The sequence below is a fragment of the Mesocricetus auratus genome, unplaced genomic scaffold (assembly GCF_017639785.1).
Source record: "Mesocricetus auratus isolate SY011 unplaced genomic scaffold, BCM_Maur_2.0 Super-Scaffold_100007, whole genome shotgun sequence".
Taxonomy (NCBI): domain Eukaryota; kingdom Metazoa; phylum Chordata; class Mammalia; order Rodentia; family Cricetidae; genus Mesocricetus; species Mesocricetus auratus.
Genome location: NW_024429191.1, coordinates 13,640,153 through 13,653,237, shown reverse-complemented (window position 1 = coordinate 13,653,237; position 13,085 = coordinate 13,640,153). Strand labels below are relative to the sequence as shown.

At 39.7% G+C, this 13,085-nt stretch overlaps 1 protein-coding gene across 2 annotated transcripts in view; it reads left to right on the top strand.

Annotated features, from left to right (window-relative positions):
- The window catches only part of Ranbp17 (RAN binding protein 17), a 323,547-nt gene that overhangs the window by 211,357 nt on the left and 99,105 nt on the right, over positions 1 to 13,085 (top strand). For both annotated transcript variants that reach the window (XM_040748431.1, XM_040748430.1), the window contains 2 exons: positions 11,256 to 11,319; positions 11,406 to 11,514. In XM_040748431.1, the coding sequence (XP_040604365.1) occupies positions 11,256 to 11,319; positions 11,406 to 11,514 (173 nt within the window). The remainder of the gene's footprint in view (positions 1 to 11,255; positions 11,320 to 11,405; positions 11,515 to 13,085) is intronic.

Genomic DNA, 13,085 nt, shown 5'->3' with positions numbered 1-13,085 from the left:
TATCAGAGTCTGTCATTTTACTCTGGGTAGGGTCCAGGCACTCCCCTAAGAGTCCAGGCTGAGAGAGCATCCCTCTTTGTGCTATAGGCACACGAAGACTGTTTGTATACCAGGGATAGACACTGATCCACAGCTCAGGGCCCCATAGGTTGCCCAGGCCTTCTCGCTGACACTCACATTCAAGGGGTCCAGATCAGTCCCATGCTGGCCTCCCCACTGTCAGTCTGGGGTCCAAGAGCTTTCCTCTGTTCAGATCAGCTGTCTCTGCTGGTTTTGCCAGCCCATTCTTTGCCAATTTGCTCATCACTCCTCTCTCTCTGTCACTGGGTTCCTTGGGTTCAGTTCAGTGATTGTGTGTTTGCCTCTGCTTCCATCAGTCACAGGATGAAGGCTCCAGATGGTTATAGACATCAAGTTCATTATCAGGAATGGGCATTCGAGGTGGTCTCTCCACTATTGCTTAGCTTGCCAATTGGTGTTATCCCTTTAGATCACTCGAGGTCGCTCTGGTGCCTGATCTGTATTCGATCCTATGATTCCCTCTTCCCCCTATTCTACCCCCACCCCCTCAACTTCCTGTTCCCCCCTGACCAACTCTCTTCCTCTTCACCCCCTCTCTTCTTCCCAAGTCCCACTCCCCCCCCAACCCTCGCCGTGTTCCCCATCCATTCAGGGGATCTTGTCTCCATCCTCTTCTCTTGGGTACTATGCATATATTCATATCTTTTAGGTTCTTTCCTGTTTCCCAGACTCTCTATCAGTGGTAGTGCAAACTGGCACTATCCTGATCCATGTCTAAAATCCATGTATGAGTGAGTACATACCATGTTTGTCTTTTTGCGACTGGGTTACCTCACTCAGGATGGTTTCTTCCAGTGCTGTCCATTTCCCTGCGAATTTCAAGATTCCATTGTTTTTTTTGCTGAGTAATACTCCATTGTGTAAATGTACCACATTTTCTCTATCCACTCTTCAGTTGAGGGGCATCTAGGTTGCTTCCAGGTTCTGGCTATTACAAATAATGCTGCTATGAACATAGTGGAGCAGATGCCCTTGTTGTATGAACTTGCCTCATTTGGATATATGCCTAAGAGTGGAATTGCTGGGTCTAGTGGTATATTAATTCCCATTTTCCTGAGGAATCTCCATACTGATTTCCAAAGAGGCTGTATGAGTCGGCACTCCCACCAGCAGTGGAGGAGTGTTCCTCTATCTCCACATCCTCTCCAGCATAAATTGTCTTCGGTGTTTTTGATTTTAGCCATTCTGACAGGAGTAAGATGGTATCTCAGAGTTGTTTTGATTTGCATTTCCCTGATGGCTAAGGATGTTGAGCACTTTCTTAAGTGTCTCTTGGCCATTTTAGCCTCCTCTACTGAGAATTGTCTATTTAGCTCTGTACCCCACCTTTTAATTGGATCCTTTGGTGTTTTGGAGACTTGTTTCTTGAGTTCTTTGTAAATTTTGGAGATTGGCCCTCTGTCAGATGTAGGGTTAGTGAATATCTTTTCCCATTCGGTGGCCTGCCTTTTTGTCTTTTTGACTGTGTCCTTTGCCTTACAGAAGCTTTTTAGTTTCAGAAGGTCCCATTTGTTAATTGTCGATCTCAGTGCCTGTGCCACTGGTGTTATGTTTAGGAAGTAGTCTCCTGTACCAACTCGTTGAAGGTATCTCCCACTTTTCTCTTCTAAAAGTTTCAGTGTGGCTGGATTTATGTTGAGATCTTTGATCCATTTGGACTTAAGTTTTGTACAAGGCGATAAACATGAATCTATCTGCAGTCTTCTGCATACCAGTACCCAGTTATGCCAGCACCATTTCTTGAAGATGCTTTCTTTTTTCCATTGTACAGTTTTAGCTTCTTTGTCAAAAATCAAGTATTCATAGGTGTGTGGGTTAAAATTAGAGCTTTCGATTCGGTTCCATTGGTCTACCTGCCTATTTTTGTGCCAATACCAAGCTGTTTTCAGGACTATAGCTCTATAATAGAGCTTGAAGTCAGGTATGGTGATGCCTCCTGAAGTTCCTTTATTGTATAGGGATGTTTTGGCTATCCTGGGCCTTTTGTTTTTCCATATAAAGTTGATTAATGTTCTTTCCAGGTACTTGAAGAATTGTGATGAAATTTTGATAAGGATTGCATTGAATCTGTAGACTGCTTTTGGCAAGATTGCCATTTTTATTATGTTGATCCTACCAATCCAAGAGCATGGGAGATCTTTCCATTTTCTGGTATCTTCTTTGATTTCTTTCTTTAAAGACACAAAGTTCTTGATATACAGGTCTTTAATTTCCTTGGTTAACATTATCCCCAGATATTTGATGCTGTTTTTAGCTATTGTAAAGGGTGGTGTTTCTCTGATTTCTTTCTCAGTCACTTCATCATCTGTATATAATAGGGCCACTGATTTTTTTGATTTTACCTTGTATCTTGCCACATTGCTGAAGGTGTTTATCAGCTCTAGGAGTAACCTTGCAGAGTTTTTTGGGTCACTTATATAAACTATCATATCATCTGCAAATAGTGAAAGTTTGACTTCTTCTTTTCCTATTTGTATCCCCTTTATCTCCTTTTGTTGTCTTATTGCTGTAGCTAGAACTTCAAGTACAATATTGAAGAGATATGGAGAGAGTGGACAGCCTTGTCTTGTTCCTGATTTTAGAGGAATTGCTTTGAGTTTCTCTCCATTTAGTTTGATGTTAGCTGTTGGTTTACTGTATATTGCTTTTATTATATTCAGGTACATTCCTGTTATCCCTGATCTCTCTAGGACCTTTATCATGAAGGGGTGCTGGATTTTGTCAAAGGCTTTTTCAGCATCTAGTGAGATGATCATGTGGTTTTTCTTTAGCAGATTGTTAATATGGTGGATTACATTGATAGATTTTCTAATGTTGAACCATCCCTGCATTCCTGGGATGAAGCCTACTTGATCATGGTGGATGATTTTTCTGATGTGTTCTTGAATCCGGTTTGCGAATATTTTATTGAGTATTTTTGCATCAATGTTCATGAGGGAAATTGGTCTATAGTTCTCTTTCTTAGTTGTGTCTTTGTGTGGCTTGGGTATCAAGGTAATTGTAGCCTCATAGAAAGAGTTTGACAGTGAGCCTCCTGCTTCTATTGTGTGGAATACTTTGAGGAGTATTGGAATTAGCTCTTCTTTGAATTTCTGGTAGAATTCTGCACTGAAGCCATCTGGGCCTGGGCTTTTTTTATTTGGGAGACTTTTGATGACTGCTTCTATTTCATTAGGGGTTATAGGTCTGTTTAGATTGTTTATCTGTTCTTGATTTAGTTTTGGCAAGTGCTATCTATCCAGGAAATTGTCCATTTCCTTTAAATTTTCAAATTTTGTGGAGTACAGATTTTCAATGTATGCCCTGATGATTCTCTGGATTTCCTCAGAGTCTGTTGTTATGTCCCCTTTTTCATCCCTGATTTTGTTAATTAGCATGCTCTCTCTCTGTCTTTTGGTTAGTTTGGACAGAGGTTTGTCTATTTTGTTGATTTTCTCAAAGAACCAACTCTTTGTTTCATTGATTCTTCTCAGTGTTTTTCTGGTTTCTACTTGATTGATTTCAGCCCTCAATCTGATTATTTCCTGGCATCTGCTCCTCCTGGGGGAGTTTGCTTCTTTTTGTTCTAGAACATTCAGCTGTGCTATTAATTCTCTAGTATGACTGTTCTCCAGTTTTTTCATGTGGGCACTTAGTGCTATAAACTTTCCTCTCAGCACTGCTTTCAAAGTGTCCCATAAGTTTGGGTATGTTGTGTCTTCATTCTCATTGAAATCGAGGAAGTCTTTAATTTCTTTTTTTATTTGTTCCTTTACCCAGGGATGGTGCAATTGTGCATTGTTCAATCTCCATGAGTTTGTAGGGTTTCTGCGATTTGTGTTATTGTTGAATTCTAATGTTAATGCATGGTGGTCTGATAAGATGCAGGGGGTTATTCCAATTTTTTTGTATCTGTGGAGATTTGCTATGTTTCCTATTATGTGGTCAATTTTAGAGAAGGTTCCATGTGGTGCCGAGAAGAAGGTATATCCCTTTGTATTTGGGTGGAATGTTCTATAGATGTCTGTTAAACCCAGTTGGGTCATAACTTCTATTAGTTCTTTTGTTTCTTTGTTAAGTTTCTGTCTGGAGGTCCTGACTAGCGGTGAGAGCGGAGTGTTGAAGTCTCCTACTATTAGTGTGTGAGATTTTATGTGCATGTTAAGCTTTAGTAATGTTTCTTTCACAAATGTAGGTGCCTTTGTATTTGGGGCATAGATGTTTAAAATTGAGATTTCGTCTTGATGTATTTTTCCTTTGATGAATATGAAGTGTCCTTCTTCATCTCTTTTGATTGATTTTAATTTGAAGTCTAATTTGTTAGATATTAGGATTGCTACACCGCTTGTTTCTTGGGACCGTTTGATTGGAAGATCTTTTCCCAACCCTTTACTCTGAGATAACGTCTGTCTTTGATGTTGAGATGTGTTTCTTGTATGCAGCAGAAGGAAGGGTTCTGTCTTCGGATCCATTCTGCTAGTCTGTGTCTTTTTATAGGCAAGTTGAGGCCGTTGACATTGAGGGATATTAATGACCATTGATTGGTGATCCCTGTTTGTGCTTGATTTATTGTTAGTGAAGTTATTTTGTGTAGTTTCTCCTCCCTTTTTCTTTTGGTGTTTTGTAAAGTGTGATTATATATTGCCTGTGTCTTTATGAATGTAGTTATCGTCCTTGGCTCTAGGTTTTCTTCTAGCATTTTCTGTAGAGCTGGATTCATGGATACGTATTGTTTAAATCTGGCTTTGTTATGGAATATTTTGTTTTCTCCATCTATGGTAATTGAGAGCTTTGCTGGATATAGTAGTCTGGGCTGGCATCCTTGTTCCCTTAGCGTTTGTAGGACATCTGTCCAGGATCTTCTGGCTTTCATCGTTTCCATTGAGAAGTCAGGTGTAATTCGGATAGGTCTGCCTCTGTATGTTACTTGGCCTTTTTCTTTAGCTGCTCTTAATATTTTCTCTTTACTCTGTAGGTTTGATGTTTTGATTATTATATGGCGAGGTGACTTCTTTTTCTGGTCGAGCCTATTTGGTGTTCTGTAAGATTCTTGTACTTTCATAGGCATATCTTTCTTTAGGTTAGGGAAGTTTTCTTCTATGATTTTGTTGAATATGTTTTCTGTACCTTTAAGTTGAATTTCCTCACCTTCTTCTATACCTATTATTCTCAGGTTTGGCTTCTTCATGGTGTCCCATATTTCCTGGATGTTTTGTGTTAAGGATTTGTTGGTTTTGAGATTTTCTTTGGTTGACGACTCTATATCCTCTAATGAGTCTTCAACACCTGAGATTCTCTCTTCTATCTCTTGTATTCTATTGGTGATACTTGCATCTGTAGTTCCTGATCGTTTACCCAGCTTTTCTATTTCCAGCATCCCTTCATTCTGTGTTTTCTTTATCGTTTCTATTTCAGCTTTCAATCCTTCAACTGTTTGAGTTGTTTCCTTAATTTTTTGGTTGTTCTTTCTTGGTGCTCTTTAGATTCTTTGAGAGATTTGTTTATTTCTTGAATTTTTCCCCCATTTCATGGATTTTTTGTTTGTTTTTTCTTCTATTTCTTTAAGGGATTTCCTCGTTTCTTCTTTGAGGGTCTCCATCATCTTCATGAAATAATTTTTAAGGTCTGTCTCCTCTTCTTCGTCTATGTAGTGCTTTTCGGGTCTTGCTGGTGTTGGATCCCTGGATTCTGGTGGGGTCATGTTGGTGTTTCTATTGCTGAGTGATCTCTTATTCTGTCTTCTTCCCATCTCTTCTTTCAGTGGGTGCTGGTGGGGTCTTTCCGTCTCCACTGGTCTCCTTCCTTCCTGCAGCTGAAGCTGGGGATGCTGACACGGAGTTTGGGTCCTGGTAGGGCTGATGTCTTTCCTGAAGCTGGTCTCACTGGGGTTGGGGTCTTGGAATTGTTGACTTCTTTGCTGTGTGGGCGGGTCTCCTGAAGCTGTACTCGCTGGGGTTGGTGTCTTGGAAGGGCTGATGTCTTTCCTGAAGCTGGACTCACTGGGGTTGGAGTCTTGGAAGGGCTGATGTCTTTCCTGTGTGGGCGGGTCTTCTGGATGCCAGGAGTGGCCCCGAAGATCAAGGGGGATGGGGGATGGGCGGGCGGTCCCCGCCTGAGACCCAATCTCACCTGAAGCTGGACTCGCTGGGCTCAAGTGTTATTTTTTTCTTTGCCTATTCAACGTGAGGAAAATCATAATTTAGCTCCTCTGTCTGGTAGTTCTCTACTAGAGTCAAGTGTAGGAGTTGTCTGTACTCTTGCATACCTCATTCAGGCCTTCACCAACTTTATATTCCTTCTTCAAAAGATCATGTTCCGTGGGTATTTTCCGGATCTGATCATTTCTCTTCCCAAAGTGCTGAATCACTTCCGCTTGCTTCTCAGATCAAAGTAACATCACTGATTGCATAGAGTCTTGTAATACCACCTGACTTACAGAGTTCCCCTAGTTTGCTGACCCACCCACTGAACAGCTTTTTGTATTTTACACTGGGATCAACGACATTAATTTTTCTTTCTGCTTGACACCTTCTTGTCCCTCACTGAATCACCAAAAGTATCATTCCCTCTCCTTTGACTCAACTCAGATTTTTGGTTCTTCATAAAGACTTAGGAAAGGAATACTGAAATAGTTGTAATCCTTAATCCTTCAGTACTTCCTGAACACTTAATTCTTTTCTTTTTTTCTCATCATCTTTGATTATTCTTAATGTTCTTCTTTCTCTCTTTTCCCCCCTTTTGGTTTTTCAAGACAAGACTTGTCTGTATGTAGCCCTGGCTATCCTGGAACTCCCTCTATAGACCAGCCTTACCTCAAATTCCTTTCTTAATGGTCTTAAACACAGTGTTCTTATGACTACATCTTAGGTATGAGTGTAATGTTGTTTACTATGCATTACTCTTGTTTTCTACCAGATTGTAGAGTGAGTAATAGATATTAAAATATTATTGGCTTTAGAATGTATTGTCACCTCTCCTATTGAGTGACTGAAGTATAACTCATACTTGTTTTAAAGAGATAAAAGGAACTTAGTCATTTAGATGACTGGTTGAGGTTCATGAGCGTAAGCCTCCTTCATAAATTAACTCATGTTCCTGACATGTAATGTTCTTATCTGTGGGACTTTCCACACACACACTATTTTCAAGATCTAAATTGTCTATAAACAGTGAACATATGTGACCCTAAGATACCTGCTATGCTTAGTGAGTATTACACTATTCAGTTCTGAGACTTTTTTTATATTGACACTGTTGTTGTAAGATATTTCAAAAGTTCAGCTAATATTATTTAGAATCATTTTTTCAGGGCTAGAGAGATGGCTCAGGGACTAATAGCACTTGCTGACCTTGCAGAGGACCCAGGTTCGGTCTCCAGCACAACTGTCTGTAACTAATGGATGAGGCACTGCACACACGTGGTACACTTATATCAGGCAAGCAGAATACTCCCACATATAAAATAAAGTGAAAAATAGAAGCACTTTTTTTCAGTAGTACATAAAAATGATGGTTTCCTTTTTATTTTTATATAGTGGCATTTTAGATTTGACAAAATGTGATAGATTCTTGTGCTGGATAGTTTTATGTCAACTTGATACAACCTAAAGTCATCTGAGAGGAGGGAATCTCAATTAAGAAAATGCCTTCATGAGATCAGGCTGTAGGCAAACTTGTAGGGCAGTGTTTCTCCACCTTCCTAATGCCGTGACCCTTTAATACAGTTCCTCACATTATGGTGACCCCCTACCATAAAATTATTTTTATTGCTACTTCATAATTTTGCTACTGTTATGAATCATAATGTAAATGTCTGCATTTTCCAATGGTCTTAGGTGACCCCTGTGAAAGGGTACTTCAACCCCAAAGGGGTCATGACCTACAAGTTGAGAACCACTGCTGTAGGGCATTTTCTTAATTAGTGGTTGATGAAGGAGGACCCAGCCCATGGTGGGTGGTGCCATCCCTGGGCTGGTGGTTCTGGGTTCTATAAGAAAGCAGGCTGAGCCAGCCAGTGAGCAGCCCCTTCCATGTCTTCTGTACCAGCTCCCGCCTCCAGGTCCATAATGAGCCATGCTGTGGAAGTTTAAGTCAAATAAACCCTTTCTTTTTTGGTCATGGTGTTTTGTCACAGCAATAGAAACGCTAAGACAAGGTGGTCCCTGAATTGTGGGCTATTGCTGCTATGACAGGTCTGACCATGTTTTGAGGTGGAGGATTATGGAAGGACTTGGAACTTTATACAGGAAAAGCCGTTGAGTGCAGTGCTGTTCTGTAGGAGCTTGGAAGATAAGAACATTGAGGGCAACACGGAAGGTAGAGACCTGGCATGTCGATCTTCAGAGGGAAGTTTAAAGACTATCTGTGTTACTTTGAATTAAGATTCTGTGGTTCTGATTAGCTGAGGCTGATGAATCCGCTGATCTACTGAAGTGAAACATTTCCCTTGCTCGTATACGTGATGATGATGGTCAGCTGTAGCTGAGAAATTAGTGGTGATTAAGAAGAGACCAAAATCACTGACTGAGGTGAAATCTGCTTGGAAGTGTTCACTGAGAGTCAGCAAACAGCAGCTGTGCTCCAGAGGTAACCAAGGTTGTACCTCACACTAGCAACCAAACTTGGTCACCCAGCAATGTTTGTCATGGTTGCTAGCTTCATGACTATCTTCACCTGTCTTGATGTTTTGTTTTGTTTTAACTATACAGATACAGAAAATTTTTCTGGAAATTTTGCTCAGTCAGATGTAGCAGTTGGCCATTAACAAATTGGTTACTCCCAAAAGATAAGATTCCCCCTATCATGTCCGAGGCCCAATTACAATTACAGTTGTATTTCAATTTGGGTGGAGGAACAAATACTAGCCTTTAAAGTCAAGTGGGTGTGTATCACATGGTGGAAAGAAAGCAGGATGCTGTAGTGTCAGTAGACCTGGATTTGAACCTTGGCTCTGCCATGTATTAGCACACCATGAGCAGGATCCTCCCCCATCAATCACTAATTAGCCTGTGCAAACTCCTGCTACTGCTCAGGAATCCTAGCACTGTTGCTGATCCTGTTACCATGCTGTGAGCTGCAGGCCTTCAAACCTAATCCAGTACTACCTTAAGCCACCCAGCCTTCTGCCCAAAATGGAGCAACTGAAAAGAACACTTGTCTGCTAGAGAAGAATAAAAAATAAAAGATCGTAAAGATATGTCCTTTTGCCTTTCCCTTTAGCATTCTAAATCTTAGGACCATTAACTAGCTTTGAACTGAATTCCTGTAAAGGAATGTAAATATTCATATAAATTCTCATTGTATTATTTTCAAAGTTTTAACCATTTTTCTTGAGAATTAATTAAAAGGCGGTAGGAACTGACCTTGTACAAAGTGCACAGATGCGGTTCTGCAGAAAATGTCTTTGGCAGATGATGTTTTTCCTTGGATGTTCTGTTTATTGCTTCCACAAATATTCTGTTGTCAAAACATGACTTACTGTTTGTTAGCAGTGCTGACAGGAAGGCTTCTCTTAATGGCAGCATTCATATTACCCATATACCCTGTCATTTTCAACTGCGCAATTTTAAGAGAATTGCCTTTGGTAATTACTTAAGATATTTCTAAGTTTATTGATCCCCACCCATGTTTAACTGAGTGAAGTTTGAGTGGAAGTTCATCTGCTCAGAGACTGATGATTTTGAAAAGTCGTCAAATCCGTATCTTTAAATATAAGAAAAAGCTTACGGCTTACCACTACTCATCTTGTCCTTTGGTTGCCAGAAATGCATTGCACTGATGAGAGTGTGTGACTGCCAGTCCTGTCCTGGGGATATACAAGCATAGCATGCCACTCTAGTGGTCACCTGGAAGTTGAACAAACTTACATCTAGGTCATACCAGCTTGTCTTTGGGAAAGTCAACTGAACAATTGGAAGTCATACTGTTCTTCCAGATAAAGTTGTGAGGATCGACCTTGTAGCTTGTGTCCATTTGTTTATAAGTTTTCTTCATCTTCGTATCTTTTCCCTGGTTTGTAGTTAGGAAAGATGAGTGCATCACCTGATCCTCAGAACAACCTGTACAGTTCCTTGGTCATAGAGTCCATTCTCATTTGCTGGAGAGGAACTAAGGTTCAGTCAGGTTGAGTTTATTACTTAGGCTCATTCAGATGACTGAACAGTGTAGTCAAGCCAAAAGCCCACACATTTCCTGACGTGTATCCCAGTGTGCTTTCCATTCCATGTCTAAAATGATAATTGGGTTTTTCAGTGTCATTATATGTAGGAAATTTACAAATAATATGGAAGAAAGGAACTAATGTTTCCATTTGACATGGATGGAACCAAGTGAGATTGCTATAGCCTTCAAGACAGGAGGAAGTATATAAGAGCCAAGATGTGCTCTGGCAGAAAGTACATGAATATGGTGATGGGTACCCATCCCTAAAACACAAAGTAGACTAGAGGCTGTCTGTGCTTCGTATTCATGTTTATGGTCTCTCAGTTTTATTCTCAGAGTTTTCTTGTTCAGATGATAATGTAGTACAGGAAGCACACAGTCCTTTGAATTAGATGTCAGCAAAGTCAACCATATCTGTGCATCTTAGATGGACAACTTAATTTCTTTAAGCTTCTGTTTCCATATTTGCAGACTAGAAATAACAGCACTGTAATTGTGAAGACTGGATAAAATACATGAAAAAGTATCTTCCACTTAAACACTTGAGAAATATTAGCTACATTAAGCTGTCTTTCAACACTTAATGATATGAATTTTACTATCCCTTTCTAACTAGATTTTAGTTTTAAACTTCTGAGTTCATTGTTTCTTAAAATTGAAATTTTTTCTTTCTTGATAGTCTATTATGGGTCTTTATAATAATTTTATTATGAAGTACTATTAAGTAAAAAGAAATTCCCCAGCCATACCCAAATGTAAAAAGGGTCAGTTTCAATTTTCTCCTGTCAAGGCTTTAATAGTGAGGAGTTCTTGTCTTAATTATAGGATTCATTCTTTCTTTCCATAACTAGAATATGTATAAGATGGAAAAGTAATTGCTCTAGTTAATAATGGATTATCATCCTTAGCAAAATGAAAGACATTTCTATGGAAGCAATCCTGGAAATATTTATTCTTCTTATATACTAAAATGTCATTTTAGTTATGTTTTACAATTGTTATGTATATTTCTCTAGATTCCTTAACATCATTACCTATATCCTTTTAAAAAAACTTGTGAAAATAGATGCTGTGAAATTCATGCTAAAAAACCACACGGTACGTCTCAATTCTTTAATGACTAAAATTTTCTGCATAGTTAGATGAAACATGGATAACTTTCAATGCTCTCTTGCTTTCATTAGAGCGAACACTTCCCCTTTCTTGGCATCAGTGATTCTTACAGTCTCAGTGACTTCAGATGCCGAACAACCTTCTACACAGCCCTCACTCGCCTTCTGATGGTAGATCTAGGTAAGTTGATGAAGCTTAACTAATAAGAGATCAACACAGAAGCCGGGCGGTGGTGGCGCACGCCTTTAATCCCAGCACTCGGGAGGCAGAGGCAGGCGGATCTTTGTGCGTTCGAGGCCAGGCTGGACCGATAGCCTCCGAAACAAAACAGAGAAACCCTGTCTCGTAAAAACCAAAAAAAAAAAAAAAAAAAAAAAAAAAAAGATCAACACAGATGTGAAAGAAAGAGTGGATTAGTAAGCGTAGCTTTTCACTTATTAGAAGCTGCTATCTTTGACTGTTTTTGTAACTTTCTAAACTTTGCAGCCTAAAGACAAATTTTTATACTATTTACCCTACCTAATTCTAACCTTAGAATTTCCTTTCTTCAGATCCTTTGACCCATTAATTTTACACTTGCTAATATAGAAACGGGGCTTGGTAGTTCAGGTGATACAGGAAAATAACAAGTCCAAAGCCTGCCTGGACCACAGAGTGAGTTCAAGGTCAACAGTTTGGCAGATCCCTGTCTCATCTCAAAATTTTGTTAAAAGTCAAGGACACAGCTCAGCAGTAGAACATTTGTCTAACATGTACAAGGCCCGAGTTTCAATTCACACTACTATGAAGTCAAGGAAAGGAAGTCTAGGAGCAGTCTTAGGAACACCTATAAATGTTTGCCCTTGTTTTCATAGATTTCTTGCATTTTGTTTTATTTTTCACATTTTAAATTTTACCTACTGTGAGTGTGTATGTGCACCACAACACACAATTGGGGTTAAGAACAATGATCAGAGTCCGTCTATTCTTCTACCACTGGAGTGGGTTCAGTGATCAAACTCAGATAATCAGGCTTGGCTGGTCACATTATCCTCTGAGCCATCTTGCCAGCCCAAGAAAAATGCTCTTTTCCTTTGTTGTTCTGAAAACGTCTAATGTAGCGGTACAGGTTTACCACAAGCTGAGGTTGAGAATGAGCTTAAAATTCTGAACCTCCAGCTTCCACTTCCGGAGTGGCGGGGATGATGTTACAGGCCTGTGTGCCTCCATTCTGTTTTAGGCAGTGCTGATGACCAAACCCACGATGTCTGGTATGCTAGGCCAGACATCTACCCTGATCTATATCCACAGCACTCTTATATTGTCTAAGTCTGCAGGGGCAGAGGTTGTTCTTGGTTTTTGTTTTATTTTTGTTTAAGAAGGTCTTAGGAAGCCAGAGGTGGTTTTAAACTGCTATATAGCTGAGAACACCTTATACTTAGGTCCTCTTCTTTCTAAACCCCAAGAGGTGAGAGTATAAGTGAATGGATGCACTCAAGTCTAGTTTTATGCAGTGCTAGGAATCAAATCCAGGCCTTTGTGTGTGCTGAGGAAATGCTGTACTGGCACTACATTCCTACCCTGCATTATTGATGTTGTTTGTGTGTAATAGCAGTTAAGCTCAATAAAAAAAATGGAAGTTATGTGAATGTCCAATAACAGAATTGAAATTATACTGTATCTACTTATTCATAAAATGGTCTGTGGTCACAAAAATTGATGGTTGAAGACAATACAGGACATGAAGCTTAATGTTCTTGAGTGGAAAGATA